The following is a 20,786-nucleotide window of genomic DNA, read 5'->3' as shown; positions in this document are numbered from 1 at the left end:
TCCATGGAGCTAATAAATCAAAAAAAGGAGTCAGGACATGCACAGTCTGACCTCCGGCAGCTTCAAGTGCTCTTCTTTATCATTAAAGCGTGTCAGAATTCAGTCAGTACGTCTTCTAATGATTTTCTCTTTCTTCTGATGTTTGTTTTTACAGAATGAGGAGAAGTCTCAGTCGGAGGTAAGCGTCAGCCCGCCCACCGATCTGCTATCCTGTGTTTTCTCAGCTCTTTAATTTTCTGGTGTGCAGTAGTTGGGCTTGTTGGAACATGGGGGGGCGTTTTCATAATTGTATCTAGTTACACATGTAACTGTATTGTGACTGACCCTGTAACAGGCCCTTGTTCCTCTCTGAACACCTGTGTACACCTGTATGTATTCCTTTATGCATCCGCTATGTTTAACCTCTGAGGGTGAACATATCAGAGCTATAATCTGAGAGCCTCCCTCCTTTGTTGATACAGTATTTTTTTGGATGCGTGTTTATGTGTGTGCGTATTTGGCTTTGCATGCTCTTATGAAGCAGGTATGTACGCTTTTGTCTTGGGTTTTTTTTTGATGTTGTGCTTTTTTTTTTTTTATGTCCTCAGATCCGCAAGCTACGCAGGGAGCTGGACGCCTCCCAGGAAAAAGTTTCCGCCCTGACGACACAGCTGAGTGCCAATGTAAGTGAACAAACGCACACACACACACACTCCTGAACAAGCATATTTTAACATTTGTATGGTTTCCTTCCAGTGTTAATCCATCCAAGAAATTAATTACGAAAATGCTCATTAAAAACTGTGCAGTTTTAATCAACAAAGGATGTGCTAAAAATGATATTTGAAATTATTTTATATCAATCTAGTATTGAGGTATACACTATATTACATATTAAATACATAAAAATTTCAAAAATTCCATTTTTCTGATATGTACACTGTTGTTGTTGGGGGTTTTTTTTGTTTATTTGTTTTTTTTTACTATTTTATTAGCCACATCAATGACATATTGCCATCAATTTGAGAGAGACATGACATTTTTCTGGATCTGGAAATGAAACTCTTTTTTTAAAGACATTTAATAAATGTAGAATTTAAAAACACAGAGGAAGAATAATAAAAAAACAATCAACAGGTTGATCTTTTGAAGGTGCACGTTCCAACTCTAATACAGTTACGAACTGTTGGAAGTGAAAGAGAAAATTATGTAATTACTGTGTTTGTATAATAATTTTAGAAAATACATGTAATCAATACGTTACGACTTGAAGCAGACTAAGATTTAAGTTGTTTTTGCCAAAAGACAGACTCGGCTTTAAAAAGCTGTGAAATTTGGCACCCGAACGTTTCCCAAACACACGCAAGAACATTTTGTGATATTCATCAAATACTGAGCAGATAGCTCTAACACAGCACTTTACTGCTAGAAGGTGTAATTTTACATCTGGCAGAACCATCAGAAAAACCTCTCCGAGCGTCTCCAGACACGATCCTTTCTGCCACACTACCCTCTATATTGCACAAGTCTCGCCACGCTCCGCCTGTAATCTGCTACCTGAGTCGGTGCACGCCGGTGTTTTTTAACTACGGATTAGAGATATGGAAGGAAGGCAGAGGTGTTAGATTACAGCGGGGGAGTCAAGTCTCGGCACACTGCTGAGGGACTGTCCCAGATGTGGATTCGAGATTTACAGGTAATGACGTCTGGATACAGGAAGGCGTTGGTGTGAGTGTTGAAAGAGTAACGCAGAGAGGATACAGTGGATGTGGGGGGTAGTCGGGGGATCAGGAGGTGGGGTTGAAGGGTGTGGGGGGGGAGGGGCTCGGTTTGAATATTTGATTACACGCCACAGACGGATGATGAATTATCCAAACACACCTCAAAACCCCCCCAAGGCTGAGAATCTAAGAACATCTCCTGCTGCAAAAAGTCATGACTTGAATCACGCATCACTCAACACTTTACTCAAATCTCACACACACACACACACACACGTCCTGCAGGCATCTGCAGATTATTTATATTTGTTGAGCCTAAAGTCTGATATAGTGAAGAATCATCAGGCTTCACCTTGTTTAACTGATGCATTCACAATAACTGCAATCTTTGCATTTCCACAATTGTTCCCTTTAAATCTATTTGTTTCGTTTACTTTAACCTCTTAAGCCAAACATTATTCAGACCCATACAGCTGTATTTGAAATTCTAGTAGTGATCCCCAATGATACCAAATATGTCAGTCTGGATTTCGGGGGAAATGTGTATATAAAATTGTGCACAAGATGTAAAATATTTACTTTTTCATAGTGCTGCCATGTCAGACTTTGTTTAGAATATTTCTAACCAGTATAAACATCACATAGCTTTAGTTGGAACAAGTTGATACAGAATATATATTATACTGTCAGGCGGTGTTGAATTTTTCCAACCGTAAAGCTACTTAAGGGGAAATAAAGGTGGAAAACTGGACGTTAAGCAATTTTGTTTGCACGCAGTCCCGCCTGCTTTAAGCCCATGTTGTTATCACTTTGCCAGAAAGTCATTTTATGTATAAAACACAAAGACAGTAAGAACAACACCTCTTTTTTCAGCTTTACCCCCACACTTCTTTCACTTTATCCACATACATTGCAAACTATCGCAACCAGAAGTCCATCAGTCCAAGGTTTAACATAAAAATCACCCAAATTGTAGTCAAGAGGTTTACCTGAAGATGACTTATGTCATCAGGACTGTCTTTGGTTGTAAAAGGAATAAATGTCTCCAATGACTGTATTTGGATAAGATGATGTAAAGGATTTGGCTTCATTGTTTATTTTAAGTGTGGGAACCTGTTCAGAACAACCTACAGAAGATAACCACTTATCACACGTTGTTATTGTTTTGCATGATTATTTGGGTTTGGGTATATTTTCATTCTGGTATGAGAATTACCTGACTGATGTCATGTTTGGGTTTTAGTCCCAAGGTCGCATTCTCTCAGATCCGATCATTCAGATCCTGTAGCCTGTTTAGGTTCATTTTCCCAGCTCAAGGTTTCTGCTGCAGAGCTCAGCGGAGATGTTTTCATTCCCGTATATTCTTAAATCAACTCCAATCCATCATTAGCAGCCCAGTTGGCTCTCTGCAGCTTGTAAAGTGATGTCAGAGAGGCTTACTCTGCTCCCATGGCATCCAGCAGGCGCCAACCTGCAGCGGGCAGCTCAGCACTCTGGCTCCCCTTAAACCTTTACCCCTCCAGGAGCAGCAGCTGGTGGGGGAAACCACTGAGATGCAATCCAGGCTGGACTCCTCTCAGTATAGATACAGCTGTAGAAGAGGTTTATGAGAAAACCACTTTACTGTACTTAGAAGAGTGAAGATAGTAGATTAGGAGCATTTTCAAGTTTTTATCTCAGCCTGTGAAGTTGAAGAGGTTTTGTCTTAACCTCTGACTGTGTTTGTTAGGAAATTGGAAGATGTATCTTTCTTTAGCCATCATTATTTGGTGTGTTTATGTACTAGTTGGAAATTCTGACATGGAAAGTGTTCGATGCATGTGAAATTTTATTAACTAATCAATTTATAACATGTTTGTCTCTCCGGTAGGCTCACCTGGTGGCAGCGTTTGAGCAGAGTCTGGGCAACATGACCATCAGACTGAAGAGTCTCACCTTGACGGCGGAGCAGAAGGTTTGTGTGCAGCACAGTCGGTTAAACCAAAGTGCACGTTCACTGTCACGCCGGTAGATGTGTCGGATTGATCCTCTTGTCACGTCCCTGTGTTAGGACTCTGAGCTGAATGAGTTGAGGAAGACCATCGAGCTGCTGAAGAAGCAGAACGCCGTCGCTCAGGCTGCCATCAACGGAGTCATCAACACGCCTGAACTCACACCTAAAGGGGACAGGACAGGTAGAGACAAACTCTGCATTCATCCAGTAGAGATCTTTAAGAGTTGATATTTGTTGAATTTTGTGCCAGTATCTTTAAAGCTGACTGTAGATAATAGAAATTTATTTGCATTACTTGTGTTTAGATGCATCAGAAAAGCCATTACAGGACACATGATGCAAAAATCCTGCGCACTGTGAGAATGATATGCATCCAGAACGTTTTATTCATAAAAAAAGACAAAGTTTCGATCTGACAAGGATCTTCTGTAGGTCTGGGCGGACCTGGTAGACCAGTTTATCAATAAAATGTTTTAATTATAAGCTTCAAACAGCACGCAGGCTTCTTCTTGTTCGGAAAAGCCTCTTCAAAGTCTTTTAGAGTTGTCAGCACACAAGGGCAGGACACCCCAATTCACCAGTTTAACAGAAGGAAGCTTTGACATGCCCTACTGTCTTTAAATGAAGAATTGCCTTCTGATAACATAACTGGACAAAGAATTTAATGAATTTAAGAAGCAGAATAAGCAGTTTTTCTTTAACTGATGTCAAAGTAAAACCTCTGTCATATCCAAAAGCGTCAACACTGATCGGATGATATTTGACATTTAATATATCTCTCCTCAGCTGGTAGTAACGGCACCTCACAACAACAACAACAACAACAACAACAACAACAGCAGCAGCAGCAGAATCAGCAGCCAGACCTGCGCATCAGGAGGCAGCATTCCTCCGACAGCGTCAGCAGCGTCGCCAGCGCGACCAGCCACTCCAGCGTAGGCTCCAACATGGACTCTGACGCAAAGAACAAGAAGAAGAACAAGAAGAACTGGGTAAGACGTCAAAAAAGCGAAAGAATGATAACGATCAATTTAAAGAAAAGTGATACGTGACGCACAAGCTGCAAGCCAGGACTCATTGTGGTTTGTGGTGTTTTTGTCTTTGTCTCTTTGTGTATTTCCGTGTGTGTGTGTGTGTGTGTGTGTGTTGATCTCACATGTTTGGGTTTCCTCTTTTAGGCGTCTTTCACTGGGGAAAAGGTGAATACACTCAGGATTTATATGAAATTTATTCCAGTTATATAACAAGTAATGACTGATTTTGTAATTTGCAGGTCAAAATAAAGACATTTTGATTAAATTGTGCTAAATTTATCTGAAAATTGGTTTAGGGTTTATAGGACAGTATGTAAATGACTAGATTTCAATGTGAAACAGGTTCTAACTACATTTTAAAATATAAAAACTGTTGAAACTTTTGATCTGCAAATTACTCTCAGTGCTCATTGGGTAGTGTCTAGTCCTATTGTAATCTCAGCTCAGTCAATAGTTGTGTTTTACTAGTTGTGTAGTGATTTTACAACAAAACTTTTTGCATCACTTTAGACATGAACTTTTTCCTTTTTGTTGTTTCAAGACATTTTTGTGCACCGGAGGACAAGTCAGAGACGATGACGTATGCAACTTTTTTATATATGTTTCTTCTGTCGTCCTGTAGCCTGAAACGATGTTGTGTTAGCCGCCTGTGGTCATCATGAATTTTAGGAGGTGCAGTGTGATGCTTTCTGGTAGCTGTTGAAAGACGTGAGCTCGTGTAGAGTTTCCTGCTTTAGGTTACAGTGATAATAAACGACCCTCCCGTGTGTGTGTGTGTGAATGTGCTTCCAGCTGTCAGAGTTTGTGTAGATGAGACCCCACAGGAGGCTCCTCCGTGCAGGTGCTCATACAGTGCGCGTGACGTGGAGTGTATAGGGGCTGTATGTGTTGGAGAGAGTTTATAATGGATCATGAAAGACTCTCGGTTTCATGGTGGTTGTGATGTAGCGTTAGCTTGCAGCTGCCTGGAAGTCGAATCAAATTTGCTTTAGTCCTGTAGGGGCCTCTAGTTTAATCTTTGTCCTTCCATAACACATTAACACACTCAAACCCATATGAACATGTGCTGTTTTGTCTCTCTGTCTTCCTCTGCTTCGCTTCATGTGGCAGGTCTATGAGGTAAGAATGGTACACTGTGTGAAAGAAACAAAGCAGCCTTAACCCCTCTGCATCTTTTCTAGGTTACTAACCTCTGTCCTTTTCCTCCTATCCTCCTGTCTCCTGTTACCTCCGTAGTAACCCTTCCTCTCCCCTCCAGCACCGCTTTTCCCCTTGAACACTGCTCTTATGGGACTTTGAGCCAGCTCTTAAAGGGAAAATACACCCTGAAATACTTAAACACTGTCAGCAAAATAGGGTATTAGGGTATTAGCGATTGTGTCTTCTTGTGGTTAGGTTTTGTACAACCAGCCAAACAACGATGACATGATTTATCTTCAGTGTAGCTGGATGTCTGCAGGCAAACATATATTAAAAAAAACACTAATTAACATCATGTTTCGGGTTCAATCCATCAAAATCAAAGACGCTTCTTTTTATAGCTGAAGAAAAAAAGAGCGTACGCGAGTCACAGAGACTAATTCCTACTCCAAAGCAGTAAAAACACCCAGAATGCAATGCGCCTACAGCCTCTTCAGTAGAGTAATGTTGTTCCTCCTGCATGTATTCAGCAGAGAACGCAGGAGTCTGTCAAAAAAGCTTTACTCAGACGATGCAAGTTATGAGTAAGTTCCCCCCAAAAAATGACATCATTTCCTCACAAACATCATAAACTCATGAAATCATATCAATAAGAGTGTTCGAGTATCTCAGGGTGGATTCCTCCTTTAAACACAACCTCAAAAAATATTAGGAAATCAAACAGTCTTTCCTTAAAGTGAAGTATACAGTAGTTTATATGGCTCATTGTTTTTGTTTTATTATTTATTTATTTACAGATTTTCACCAAAAAATATTCAGAATTTTTTGAAAAAATGAGCATGAGCTGCTAATTATATATCAGAGGCCCTCTGAGCAAGTTAAAAAAAACAAGAAATGGTTCAATTACACAGTTCTTATGGTGCAAATGATATATTTTAATATTTTCATAACTTTCAGCTTGTACACATACATCTAGTAACAAGTATTTCAAGCTCCAGTTAACACATTAACTTTTGTATTTTAAATATAAAAAACAAACAATGAGCAATAAGTTTAGATAAATAGCTATACACCCGACCTTTCTTTGAAAAACCAGTGTAAACTTTACACACATTACACACACACACACACACACACACTCAGTGTTTAAAGCTGAAGCTCAAGTCATAAGACAATCTACCCATAACTCCTTTTCTCCCTCTGATTCACTTGCACTTTTTCACCGCTGTTTTCCTCTAGTTTTCCTGGCACAGTCCTCCTCTCCCTCTCGGCCGTGTGTTTTTCGTGAGTGTTTCCGTCACCTTGCTCATCGCCTTCTCTCTCTTTTTATGTTTCCCTACCTGCAGCTGCGAAGCTCCTTCAAACAAGCGTTCAGCAAGAAGAAATCTCCCAAGTCGGCTTCGTCTCACTCTGACATTGAGGAGATGACGGATTCGTCGCTGCCGTCCTCCCCCAAACTGCCCCACAACAGCTCCACAGCCGGCAGCCACATGCTCAGGAACACGCACTCCAACACGCTGTACGTACACATCAACATCTGCGTGTGATTGCAGGATTATTGTGCATATAGCTTATAGCACATAGATATTAAATAAATTGTGGTCTGTAGTTGAATCAATACTGATGGGAGATCTAACAAACACTACTGCGGTATCTCATGTATCTGTACTGCTTGTGTGTGTTTTTGTGTGTACAGACTGTCGGAGTGTTTGGACAGCGAGGCAGAGACGGTGATGCAGCTGCGTAGTGAGCTCAGGGAGAAGGAGATGAAACTGACCGACATCCGCCTGGAGGCTCTCAGCTCTGCACATCAGCTGGATCAGCTCCGGGAGGCCATGAACCGCATGCAGGTCTGTGGGCGAACAGAACACAAACCACACCAAACACTGGAATATACATCAGAGTAATTCACATTACAAGATGAATCAGCAGCTAAATCATACTGCAAAGAAAGTCACAGCTCTTTGTCACTTGAAATTTTCACTTTCACTTTTGGCCACACCCCAGTCAGTGATTCACTAGCAAGGACCACACCATCAACAAGATGCGTTAGCATGACTTATTAAGGAAAACAATAGATATGCATAGATCTTCCGGTTGCTGACTGTGTTGTGGGGAAGCTTATGGGGAATCTGCCGCAGCACCCGGGCAATAGCGGACCTCCTCAGAACCCTTCGAGGGAGAGGAAGAATCATGAAGAAACAGGAAGAGAGAAGAATAAGAGAGAGAAGAGGAGAGGGTTAGGTGGTATTTATAGGAATGCCGGATGTGGCATAGTTGAGGTGTGGTGCTGCTCCTGAAACTTCACTAGCAAGGACCACACCATCAACAAGATGTGTTAGGATGATTTATTAAGGAAAACAATAGATATGCGTAGTTCTTCCGGTTGCTGACTGTGTTGTGGGGAAGATTACAGGGAACAGCAGACCCCCAAAAAACCTCCAGTTACTTAAGATAAGGTTGAGCAGATCTGAGAGCAAAGGTTTAGGTTTGGTTTTGACAGTTAATGGTAACCACCAGCTGTGAAATCACTGATTTGGAGAGTGTGGCAGCAGTTTTTTAACTTTTTATTCACCCTTTATGAAGCATAAATGTCCCTGCTGCCCTTTTACAATTTTCTTCATCTAACATACTTCTGATTAGATTTTGCAGAAATGTGAAAGGAGACATTTGATCACTCAACCGGCACACAGGAGCTATAACTAAAGTTGATGAATGATGATGATGATGATGAAACTGTTACACCTCTGGTCTAACTGTGGTGAAACTATGATGGAAGTACTGCATGCGTATTTCATGGTACAGTATGTTTATCAGTGTGTTTGTGTGTATGTGCAGCTGCAGATCGAGAAGCTGAAGGCAGAGAACGACCGTTTGAAGGTGGAGAACCACGGCAGCAGGACGGGCTCCCAGGCCTCCATCTCATCCTCTCCTCCCCCTCACGCACACGGCCAGGCCCCGGGGCCCGGGCCGGGGCTCTCCCAGCACAGCCTTAACCTCACCACCAGCGAGTCCACCAGCCTGGGTAAGACGGAGCTGATGTCATGGCATTTCAAGACTGTATGAGATTAGCACAGACAGAGAGGGAATAATTTCCTCAAATAAACAGATGACACATGATGTGCGTCAGATATTTATAGTTGGATCCCTGCGGTATCCAGATGTCTTCAACAGAAAACAAACTGATTAAAAACAATTCTGTCATTTGAGTGATTCAGATCAGCTGTTGACCCATATGGTTTCTCAACTAACAATCCTGGTAACGGATCATGGTCACGGTAATGGGAAATGCAATGAAACTCATCTGACTTTGCTCCGCTGTCCTGTCAGACATGCTGCTGGACGATATCGGCGGAGAGGGAGGGATGAGGAAGGAGGGGCGACACGTGAAGATCGTTGTCAGCCTAGACGAGGACAGCAAGTGGGGAGAGGTGAGACCTGATGGAAAAATACAACTTGAAAACTGTTGTTTGTCGGTAAAGATTGTTACTGAGCCGCTTCTGTAGGCGTTGTGGTGTCTTGGCTCAGCTGTGTTTTTCCATCACAGGAGGGCCGGTCTCGTCACTTCCTGATTGGTTGCATCGGCGTGAGTGGTAAAACCAAATGGGACGTTCTGGACGGAGTGGTCCGGCGCCTTTTCAAGGTAAACGCCAACAGGGACAACCACAATACAGTATTGTACATCAGTGTTGTGTTTTAAAACAGGTTAACGCTCTCTAAAGATATCTAAAAGTACTGATCTTGGAAATGTTGATCTATCACACTGATACGTGCTTCTCTTCAGCAATCACATTTTCATTTATTGCCAGAAAAGCATTAGAGCTTAGAAACATCATCGCAACAACATCCTCTAAATGTCGAGACTTGTCCAACAGGAGTACACCACCCACGTGGACCCGGTGAGCCAGCTGGGCCTGAGCTCAGACAGCGTGGAGGGATACAACATCGGGGAAATCCACCGGCCCAGCAGCCCCAGCGCCGCCCACACGCCCGAGCTGCTGCCCTGCGGTTACCTGGTGGGAGACAGCAACACCATCAACATCCAGCTCAAAGGTACCGACGCCACGTGAAGACTACAATGCAAACGATAACGCTGTGCCGGTGCTGCCAGTCTGTCTACAAAGTTATCACTTTTCTACATCTGTAACAGTCTGCTGACAGCACAGTAGGAGAGAAAAACAGCATTGTTAAACAGAAAAATACACTTTAAAACCAAGTGTGTTGTTTATATATGTTATTCTTATTCCTTTGAGTAACTGGACCAACATGAATGCAGATCTTTACACTATGTAATAGTTAATTAAGTTAATTAAGAGAACGTCTTGTCAGAAAAAAAACAGGATTCTGAGATGTTTGGAAATCCTGAGGCAGCCATGTAATTGGTTGAATCAGTTTAGTCAATCTTCTAGTTGATCTTTGTTTGGGTTCAAACAAACTGATCAACAGTTTAAGTCATTCATCAAAAATGCAAAAAATTTGTATGTTCCAGCTTTTGAGCTTTTTTCTGTTTTATATCTTTGGGTTTTGGATAGTTGGTCAAACAAAACAAACCATTTGACATCACCTTGGGGTCTGGAAAATGTAATCAAAGAGTCAATGAGAATATATTTGATAGCTTTAATTGATAAAGCATCATTTAGTCTAATATTATTTATACTGTTTATTAGAATATGTGGGTGGTGACCCAGTAACAGAGGCCAATTGATGGTATGGAATGGAGGATCGGCACTATTATCTATGTTTTTTCCAGAAACTCATCTTCATCATCTTGACCAGTCGTCTCTCTTAACATGAATAACACTGACGTTCGTGTGTGTGTGTGTGTGTGTGTGTGTGTGTGTGTCTAGGCGTGCGCAGTGAGAGCGTGGATTCGCTGGTGTTCGACACTCTGATCCCGAAGCCGATGCTGCAGCGCTACGTTTCCCTGCTGAAGGAGCACAGACGCGTCATCCTGTCGGGACCCAGCGGCACTGGAAAGACGTATCTGGCCAATCAGCTGTCTCGACACCTGCTGCTGCTCGAAGGGCGACCTCTGACCCCGCACGCTGTCGTCACTTTCAACGTGGACCACAAGTCCAGCAAGGTAAACACTCTGATGGATGCTAGCACACATCATAAAAAGTCTTGGTTTAAGGTTTAAAGGTTTAATAACCACTACGGGCTGAATACTGGTGGGTCACTTAATATACTGGACGTTATGTTTTGGAGATAATAATTGTATTAAGTGAGAGAATGAATTTAAAGTCGTCACACTGGACCTTTTTATGAAAGAGCATTGAACACATGAAGCATTTTGTGGATAAATCAATCTTGGCACCAGTACTTGTAAGGTCATTTAGCTACAAATTAGGGCAGCAGGTGGTTCATTTGCCTCATCAGGACAATTAAAATCACATTAAGATCTGAATTCAATATTGACCTTCAATCATCTAAACGTTCTGGTTGCTGTAGGCCAGTGAGATTCTGTGCAGAGAACCTGGATGCACCGAGATAAAAACAAAGTTAACGTGATTTTAAATGCTGGCTCTCTGTGTGCAGGAGCTGCGTCAGTACCTGTCAAGTTTAGCAGAGCAGTGCAGCGGTGTTTCAGGGGCGGAGAGCCCTCTGGTGGTCATCCTGGACAATCTGCACCATGTCAGCTCCCTCGGTGAGATCTTCAACGGCCTCTTCAACTGCAGCTACCAGCACTGGTCAGTACACACACACACACACACACACACACACACACACACAAACAGAGTACAACACTCAACTGTTCTAGTTTAACCCTTAAATACTGTTCATATTCTCAACCTTCACAGTATCCCCTCATAATTAGTCTCTGTACCTAATTTCTGAACTACAAATGTATTTTCCTTTCATAAATACATCATCAGTTATTAATAATGGGTGATTGTGGTGGATATTTGTATATTTATTAAGCTTTTGCGCAAAAGCACAGAAACCTACAAAGTGACTGTCAGCGACCACAGAGGAATCGATGTGGAGTGCATTTTATATGCATAAGAACAAAGAGTCAATAGTTACATTCAATGAGGGGAAACACATCAATAATTAAATTAAGGCATTTCCGTAATGAAGGCACACTCTTGTCTCAGATTAACAGGAAAGGGTTAATGTGTAAGCGGGGCTATATTTACATCATTAAACACATAAATGTGGTACACAGATCGGGTATTGTATTAAGAAAGACAGTTCATTCATAGCATCAGGGGTTCGAGCAAAGTTCAGCAGAAAGGGAGCCAGTCCTGCTTTCCATAAAACTGTAAACCGCAGAGAATCACACTTAAATGCAAAGATTATACACTAAATGATCATTTTCTTTTCATTTTTTTCCTCTACAGTGATAAATCCTTAATTACGTTTTCAGAGAGCAGAGAGAGCATATTCTCTAGGTTATACTATTTGTTTATGGAGAAAAAACATCCACAATCACACTATATTAAGGTCCCTTGTTACTTAAAACAGGAGAACATAACAACATCATAACAACAATGAATGTTACTGAATGTAAAGAGTCCAACAACATTTATGAATGCTGATTTTTGAATAAGTAATGGTCAAATTTAATCCAAATTGCACAATAATAATTTAAAAAGTTGAAAATTCTTTGTATATTCTGGGTCACTATGGGAAAAGTCATAAAATTTCAGGTTAAAAGAATGATGTTCAGAGTGTTTTTACTGCTCTTAAATGTCAATTTTGACCTGAACAGTATGTAAGGGTTAAAGCAACAAGGCAAGTGTCTTAAGTATTAGAGGACATCAAGTCAGGTTCAGATGATCCTGATGATACGGGATAATAAATAACTCTTTTCTCTCCTTTCAGCCCCTACATCATCGGCACCATGAGTCAAGCCACGTCATCTGCCCCCAACCTGCAGCTGCACCACAACTTCAGGTAAACTACTGTTGACATCCTTCATTCACTCCTGGCTGAGAGATTTACATGGTCTGAAATACATTTTACTATTCCGTATCATATTTTTGAGTCCTGATGTACCTGTATGTGTTCTGATCAGGTGGGTGCTGTGTGCCAACCACATGGAGCCAGTGAAAGGCTTCCTGGGTCGCTACCTGAGGAGGAAGCTGATCGAGACGGAGATCGGCAGCCGAACGCGCAACGTAGAGCTGGTGAAGATCATCGACTGGATCCCGCGGGTTTGGCACCATCTCAACCGCTTCCTGGAGACACACAGCTCCTCTGACGTCACCATCGGTAAGAGGACGACGCACAGTTGGAGAAAGATTTGTTATTAAAAGTCAGCGTAGAAAACAACCGGTGTCTGACCTCTGTGCTCGGCCTGTTTGCAGGACCTCGTCTCTTCCTGTCGTGTCCTATGGACGTGGAGGGATCCAGGGTTTGGTTCACCGATCTCTGGAACTACTCCATCATCCCCTACATGCTGGAGGCTGTACGAGAGGGACTGCAGGTAACATTCACACACATGGAGTTAGTTTGTCTGTGTATGCTTGATATCCATTTGCACTTCATAGAACTAAAAAGCAATGAACAGATCGGTTTAATTTTATTTTTTCGCTGTAACAAGTAAACTAATTAATAAAGAGACTTCTGAAGGATCCTTAAATGATACATCTGAACGAGGTAGAGGCGTAATGAGTTTGAGAATAACGGTAAGACAGAGAATTGTTTGGAGAGTTATATTCATCAAAGTGAAATGGATTCAATTTATACTCCTAAACCGTGTGTATTTAGCATCTGATTTAATTAGTCAGCAGCTTATTACCGGTGTGCAACCGCTGAGTGGGAGTGAAGGAGAGCTTGAAAGGCAGAGTCGAGTAGAGAAATTTGTCTACCGTCAGTTCGGTTTGGTTTACTGAGGCTGCAGTTAATCTCCACCTGCGAAACTTCATTTGGCATCTGTTACATGAAAATTAGAATAATGGTCTTTAAATATTAATCTAATACAAACGAGCTCAAAAGAGTGCAGTAGGATTAGTTTAATTTGTTGCATTTTTACTCCTGCCTACTGTCATTTTTTTTCTAGCATTTTGCAGTACTTGAGAAAATCTTCAAGCCGCACTGCCCGTCTAATGAGTCCAAAACATTAACATCTGCTTCAGAGCGTCTTCTAGTATATTTAAGTCTTGTGTTCTGTCTCTCTGTAGCTGTACGGCCGCAGGGCGGCGTGGGAGGACCCCGCTGCCTGGGTGATTGAAAGCTACCCGTGGTCGGCCACATCCACTCCAGCTGATTGGCCGCCGCTGCTGCAGCTCCGACCGGAGGATGTGGGGTTCGATGGCTACTCTGCACCGAGAGAAGTCCGGAAAGAGCCGCCGCAGAGCGACAGCGATGCAGACCCACTGGTGAGCAAAAACACACATGAAGTTATTAAACAAAAAAATATAGTGCAAATAGATGAAGGAAACTGAACCAAAATATGAAGAACATTTAAATTAAATTGACCAGATTGAAACTTGTGAGAAAATAACACTTGTTACATAACAAATTACCTATTAAATACCACATTATGATTAATTAATCTCACCTGACAATTCAAAGAGGAGATACCTGCTTCAAAAGGAAGTAGTAACATCTCGTCATCATGGCTGTAGATTGATTAAAGAAATAATTTGACATTTGTACTTATTTGCTTATTCGCTGAGAGTTAGATGAGAAGATCGATACCACTCTCATGTCTATACTATAAACATAAAGCTATAGCCAGCAGCTAGTTAGCTTAGCTTAGCATAAAAACTGGACTCATAGGAAAAACACTAGCCTGGCTCTGCAAAAAGATAAAATCTGCCCACCAGCATCTCTAAAAGTCATATCTTGTTAGTTTAATCTACAAATTATGTAGAAAAATGTAAAAACAACTCTTCAGTGGGTGCAGTAGCTTCCTGGAGTCTGTTTGTCACTGTGAAGTTACCAGCTGAGACCACTAGAAGTCACTGCACCCAGCCAAGAAATAGTCCTGCACATAACCCCACTTTAAACCACAAATTGTCATTTACTTTAATGGGGAAACAAGCCAGAAAGAAACAATATTTCAAGTGGAAATATGATATAAAAGCTAATGTCTGGTTGTACAGCTGGATCAGACTGACACATGTTTCTGCCCTCAGATGAACATGCTGATGCGTCTGAAGGAGGCGGCGACGTCATCGAGCCCGCAGAGCTACGACAGCGACTCCAACAGCAACAGCCACCAGGACGACATCCTGGACTCATCACTAGAGTCGACCTTGTGATAACTTCGAAACGCAACACTGGGATCAGTCTTCAGGAGGAACTTTTTTTTTTTACAAGAACTGTTCTCACTGTGAGAACTGGAGAGTATAATTTCATGCCACAAAATCCAGCCACCTTAATTTGGGTGCAGGTAACCCAAATGTTTAAAAAAAAAAGAAAAAAGAGAGAAAGAATTGCATTTCAGAAAACGGGCAACAAAAGTTTCTACTGCACTGCGCTGTTTTTTTTTTTTCTGTTTTGTTTTTGTTTTGTTCACCGCTGTGGCCCGTGGCTCCTCTGTCAGGAGCCTGACATCTATTTCAGACAGAATAAAAAGCACACAGCCTGTCACTGTAGGTGAGGCATCATTACCGTCATCACCAGCCATCAGCAAACTAAACACCAGCCAGGAGTCCTCCATCCTCCACTGAGCTGCATCATCCTGCTCCCAGTGCTGCCTGACTGCAGTGCACCTGAGCTGCCTGCAGATGGCGATACCGGCTCTCATCTCCGGAGCATCAGTGAACCCGAGCTACCGGCTGCTGACAACATAGTTGAGGCTGCTGCTGCTGGTCGGATGTATGTATGGATGAACGGCCAGCCGCTCTCTGCTCTTCCTCCTCCTCCTCCTCTGTGGCTGAAGTTTGCCTGTTTGGTTGTTGGAGGGTGAAGTGAGCCAAAGTGAATGTTCAGTTCTCCAGCAGCATGCTCTCACTTCTGAAAACTCCCAAACTATTGACGCCGTTTGATTTTATTCAACTCCAAAACTGCATTAAGGCCAAATTACTGATTGTTTCAGTGCCTGTCCATAGTAACGCTGTAGCAACATTGCCTCGTTACAAGAGCAATGTCAAACTCTATGGAAAAAAACAGACACAAGCTGAACTTCTCACCACAAGTTTTAATTTCTTTTAATATTTCATATGACACTTTTCATCAAGGTCCTCAATGGTCCTGAGAAACCACTGTTCCACCAGAAAATAATTTTTGAATTTGAATAACATGCTAAGTGCACGTTTTATCAGCCAAACACAAATCTATAAATGCAGAAATTAGATCTATTGAGAATAATATTTATCCTGTGCAACATCTATAGCTAATTCTACAAAGCAAAGTAAAGCACAGGACAAAATCTAATTCACAAAACCCCTTTTAAGACCCAATTCCAACAAAAAACTTTGATAAAGATGAGAGGGCACTAACTGGACGATTAGCATTCACCATGGCTGGACTGATCCTTTTAACTTTTACAGTGTTTGAGAAAATGTTCTTTTCTATCTGTGTTTTGAAGTAAACTATCCGTGTAATCTCACAAACAACGCCTCTACTCAACTCTTTAAGTTTTTTGCTTTGACCCCTTAACCCTCTGAGGTCTCCATGCACATTGGCCCAAACAGGCTGTTGTAGCACAAATCTCTTTTGGTGCTGGACTGAATTCAAACAATGCCTTACTCTTTTTCTAACAGACTATGTGCATTAGCTGATTTCTTTATTCGTCTAAATGGCTGTAAACTTTACAGGGCTCAAGAGTCGACTCCTCTCCGGCCCCTCCGGTTGTCGAGGAGCGTCGTCGACCTTTCGTCATATCAAAACACCAATGCCGTCGGGATTGAAGAGAACGAGAAGCGGCACTTTGGGTTGAAATAAAGTTGTATGCATGTAATGACCCAGTGCTGAGAAAAGCTGGTGTAAATATTTGGACCACTAGCAAAAAAAAAAAAAAAAAAAAAAAAAGAAAAATATATAGATGTGTTTTGGTGCTCGAAATCAAAAACTTTTGCGGGTTGATTGGGTGAAGTTAAAGATATGTTGATTTTTATACCTCATCCCCATCCTTTAACTGTCTTCATCGCGCTCACTCGTCGTCTGTTCTGATTGTGTGATTTGTGATGAACAATATCGTCATGACAAACATGTTGAACTCATTCAGTGAAAACTAGTGTATATGCTGCTTTTTTTTTTTTTTATAGTGATATAATTAATCGGAGGTATAAAGGTACTTGTGCTTGAATGAAAATGTAGAACGGTTTGACATCATTTCTGTGGCTTGAAAAATAAAGAATATTGTACTTTTTTTTTTTTAAACCTCCCAGCCTGCCTTCTGGGAACGGCAGGTAGACATTTAAAAGTCGGTGTCATGTAGCCCAGCATGGCTTCCATCGCTTTTTTCAGTGTTTTTGTCACCGATTCTATGCAACATTCATTCTGATCTCCAAGTGGAAGCCAAAAGCTGAATGTGCGTTTGTTTCCCCCTCCTCCCCCAATCCCCCATCCCACCCCCAACCCGAGCGGTTTCCAGCACTGCCTAGAGATGTACAGCATGGAACCATGGATTTGTGAAGACTTTTCGGATTTGTGGCCCACGTTCTTTGTCCATGTGTGTGTGTGTCTGTGTATTTTATAGAGGCTTTTCCTGCTATGGTCCTTGTAAGCACAAAGAGGCTGATTCTCTGTCTTGTGTAAAGCCTGCTCTAAGAGAGGTGTGAGGTGTGGATGTTGTTGAAGCATTTTGACAAGTCTGTCAGTTTTATTACTTACAAACTCGAATGTTTAGCCTTCTTTGCTATGTACATTTTTTTATATGTAACATAAAACTTTGTAAATAGTTGATTATCTCGCAGCATTTTGATTACATTTTTCTAGCTGATTTGTTACAGTACTTGAAAAAAAGGAGTATTTTGTGTACAGTCTCTTTACATCAGAGCAGATTGATGCTGTTTGTCATCACTGGTCTGTCCAGGGCTCGGAGAATTTAATCTGATATCACTGTACTAGTCTTAAGTTATTGTGATTCAATAAAATGAATGATTATTTATGATTGAATTTGGCTAAATTGTTCTTTTTTTAAAAAAATACAAAAAAACCCACACCTGACTGGAAATTGTTTACAATTTTATTTGGTATTTGTACAAAAAGTGTGAAATAAACATATATACACCACATAATACAACATACTTATTAAACAAATTCATATAAATTATTAACGAAATAGCTACATTTTTTCAATAAACAACTCTATTTAAGGTCAAGGTAAAAGTAACTCAGTATTCTTGGCATAAAATTTCCATACAAAATTGTACAAAATACTGTACAATTGAACGAAGCTGTGCAAAACAGCAAATTGTGTCTCAGAAGCAGATCCTTGCAGAAACTTGAGTAAAACTTTTTTTTTTTTTTGAGCAATGATGTTTATGGGGTCTTGTTTCAGGGCGGCAGCTTCTTACAAATCTGGTCACAGTCTCATATAAAAACAAAACATAGGTTATATCTCTATATTTGCTTTTTTTTTGAAAAAAAAAAAAAAAAGGAAAAAATAAATTAAGATACTGTTATTTCTTCTTCGTCTGACTCTGAAAAGTCTGAGTGCTTACTGGAGAGAGAGGGAGAGGAGATGCTGGAGCCTGCCGCCCTCATTCTCTCTCTGCCGAACGCTTCCTCTTCCTCCTCCTCGTCATCCTCGGCTGAGGACTTCTTGCCCACGTCGCTGAGGTCCGGGTGCGGGTTGGCTTTGGTGGGCAGCGTCTGTTCGCGGCAGCCACCGGACGACAGCAGCTCCCGTTCCTTGGAGTTCCTCCATTTCATCCTTCGGTTCTGGAACCAGATTTTCACCTGTAGACGGAGACGGAGAAACCTGTGAGTTCACGTTAACTGCTTCAGGTGGACTGGAATGCGCAACAGTGTCTTTACGCGCCAGATTACGCACGACATATTTTACATTTTAAGCACTTATATACATTTTTTTTTTTTTTTTTACCTGTGAGTCCTTTAGCCCCAGTTTAGAAGCCAGTTTCTTCCTGTCGGGCTTGCTGATGTATTTCTGTTTCTGGAACATTTTCTCCAAGGCCTTGCGCTGCACATCGGAGAACACCGCCCTCCTTAGCATCCCTCTCCGGGGTTTCCCTCTTGCAGCCAGGGGCCACGAAAAAGTCCCGGGGATGGGAACAACGGATGACGATGCTACAAAACAAACACATAAAACAGATTGGCACTTGTTAGCTTTTTCTTTTGCCAAGATTGCAGGAAAAAAGTTCTGGCAGAGGAGAATATCCTGTAGCCACAAATGACCAACCAGGAAATGGAAAACATCATGCTTATGATGCTTTATGAATCTAAACTGAAAACCACTCAGGCATCAGAAAAGCCCAATATGAATATAATAATTTCTCTTTAGGGGCATACTTTTTAATCGGTCATTATTGAAAGTTTTCCTCCATTGGAGCCGTGCAATACGTCTCCGTTTTGAGTGAAATGGCACGAGGTGACTAATTAGCACATTGGCCGGTCCCCAACTGCATTGGTATGGTAAAGAGGTAGCATATCCTTTAAGGAACCCTGTGAGGGCGGATAGAGGAGTTAATAAACCGTGAACGGTAATTGTGTAGTAATGAACTAACGCAGAAAAGACTCTGGACAGGCGGCGAAGGCCATATATTATCGCAACAAAAGGAGATTTACACTTTCAAACTAAACACAACTGCATACCAGAATACTGATGCTCGGAGGGGGGAGTGGAGAGTGGAGGGGAATGGCGCATTTTTTTTTTCTTCGTGCCCTCAAATCATTTTCATTAAATGAACACGAAAAGCTATTCAGGACGCTGGAGTTGTTTTGTTGAGGCATTCAGCTGAGCCCATGAAAAGACTCCATCTCCATTATGATTTGTCTGAATGAAAGCACGGACTAGCGACTTTATAGACTTTTCTAAGAGATTATTCTTTATCTCACCTCGTTGATTGGCCCGGTTGGAGAATAGAGGAACGTTTAGGGCACAGAGAGAGAGAAGATTGGAGGTCAGTGGTAACCTATCCTATGGGCAGTGCAGCATGCAAGGGGGAAAAACATCCCCAGCTGGGACATTTTTTTTGATACAGTTGGACTTTTAAAAAATTAGCTTAACTTCAAATCCCACCGCGCCAAGACACTTTTCCCTCTCTGCGTACTGCTGATTGGACTTCCTCCTGACTGTATCTGCCCTGTGGCCGCAGCAGAATCACTAACAACGACACGCTATGTGGTCTTGTGAGAATATTGAAAACTCTCAATAGCGCCTAATAGGGAAATTAGTGCATGACTGGTTCACGCCTTTGGCCCGCCTGGTAAAAGTCACCCTCCAGGGTGTGTGGGTGGTTCGCCCGGTGGGAGCTGACCAAATTGGTCACAGTGCTGAAGGCTTTGTTGCCCGCCACAGCGGCCCGATGGCCCCCCGGGCGCTGTGGGAAAACGCGGGGCCGGGGAAATGCCAAAACGCCCCCCAATGGGAAGCAGGGGGGACTATAACTCGCCACCCCGCCTCAAATTTAGAGCGTGACGATTTGGGATAATTGGTTAATTAGGGGGTGGGTGGGTGGGTCCGGGCAGGGGCCAGAGCCAGCGGTCCCCATTAATAAGACAGTGATTTCTTCTTTTTCTGGCTGTTTGTCTCTTTTCTGTTTCGTTTTGGGTGAAATATATGACAGGGGGGGAAAGTGTTTTACATCTAAATGCAATTAGTTCAGACGGAATTCTAAAGGCTAAAGAGAGATCAGTCTATAAAGAGCATGTGCGTAAAAGTTGCGCCTACCTGGTAAATAAGGCGTCCTGAATATGGGGTGAAAGGTTCCGTCAAAGCAGGGGATGGGGAAGGTCTTGGAGTGCAGGCTGTGGACTGTAGGGTGTGAGGACGCTGTGGAGGAACATCAGACATGTTAAAAAATCATTCAGGAAAGAAGGTGAAACATAAATTAA

The 20,786-nt window shown here is 41.9% G+C and overlaps 2 protein-coding genes across 5 annotated transcripts in view; one reads left to right on the top strand and one right to left on the bottom strand.

Moving 5' to 3' along the window:
• Positions 1 to 17,885, top strand: part of nav2a (neuron navigator 2a) — a 230,069-nt gene extending 212,184 nt beyond the window's left edge. For all 4 annotated transcript variants that reach the window (XM_042412852.1, XM_042412867.1, XM_042412859.1 and 1 more), the window contains 18 exons: positions 155 to 178; positions 588 to 662; positions 3,571 to 3,654; positions 3,751 to 3,874; positions 4,480 to 4,685; positions 7,214 to 7,386; positions 7,564 to 7,717; positions 8,706 to 8,892; positions 9,198 to 9,298; positions 9,415 to 9,510; positions 9,743 to 9,920; positions 10,715 to 10,950; positions 11,406 to 11,557; positions 12,696 to 12,767; positions 12,889 to 13,085; positions 13,181 to 13,299; positions 13,997 to 14,194; positions 14,957 to 17,885. In XM_042412852.1, coding sequence (XP_042268786.1) covers positions 155 to 178; positions 588 to 662; positions 3,571 to 3,654; positions 3,751 to 3,874; positions 4,480 to 4,685; positions 7,214 to 7,386; positions 7,564 to 7,717; positions 8,706 to 8,892; positions 9,198 to 9,298; positions 9,415 to 9,510; positions 9,743 to 9,920; positions 10,715 to 10,950; positions 11,406 to 11,557; positions 12,696 to 12,767; positions 12,889 to 13,085; positions 13,181 to 13,299; positions 13,997 to 14,194; positions 14,957 to 15,082 — 2,502 coding nt within the window. In that variant the 3' untranslated portion in view covers positions 15,083 to 17,885. The remainder of the gene's footprint in view (positions 1 to 154; positions 179 to 587; positions 663 to 3,570; positions 3,655 to 3,750; positions 3,875 to 4,479; positions 4,686 to 7,213; positions 7,387 to 7,563; positions 7,718 to 8,705; positions 8,893 to 9,197; positions 9,299 to 9,414; positions 9,511 to 9,742; positions 9,921 to 10,714; positions 10,951 to 11,405; positions 11,558 to 12,695; positions 12,768 to 12,888; positions 13,086 to 13,180; positions 13,300 to 13,996; positions 14,195 to 14,956) is intronic.
• A 470-nt stretch (positions 17,886 to 18,355) lies between these two features.
• dbx1a (developing brain homeobox 1a) overlaps positions 18,356 to 20,786 on the bottom strand; it is a 36,820-nt gene continuing 34,389 nt past the window's right edge. Inside the window, exons 4-6 of the mRNA XM_042412894.1 lie at positions 20,623 to 20,724; positions 18,817 to 19,019; positions 18,356 to 18,671 (exon numbers count right to left, since the gene is read on the bottom strand). Of these exons, the coding sequence (XP_042268828.1) occupies positions 18,381 to 18,671; positions 18,817 to 19,019; positions 20,623 to 20,724 (596 nt within the window). The 3' untranslated portion in view covers positions 18,356 to 18,380. The remainder of the gene's footprint in view (positions 18,672 to 18,816; positions 19,020 to 20,622; positions 20,725 to 20,786) is intronic.

Source organism: Thunnus maccoyii, chromosome 1 (genome assembly GCF_910596095.1).
Source record: "Thunnus maccoyii chromosome 1, fThuMac1.1, whole genome shotgun sequence".
Taxonomy (NCBI): domain Eukaryota; kingdom Metazoa; phylum Chordata; class Actinopteri; order Scombriformes; family Scombridae; genus Thunnus; species Thunnus maccoyii.
The sequence above is the reverse complement of the archived record's forward strand: the minus strand, read 5'-3'. Positions and strand labels throughout refer to the sequence as shown.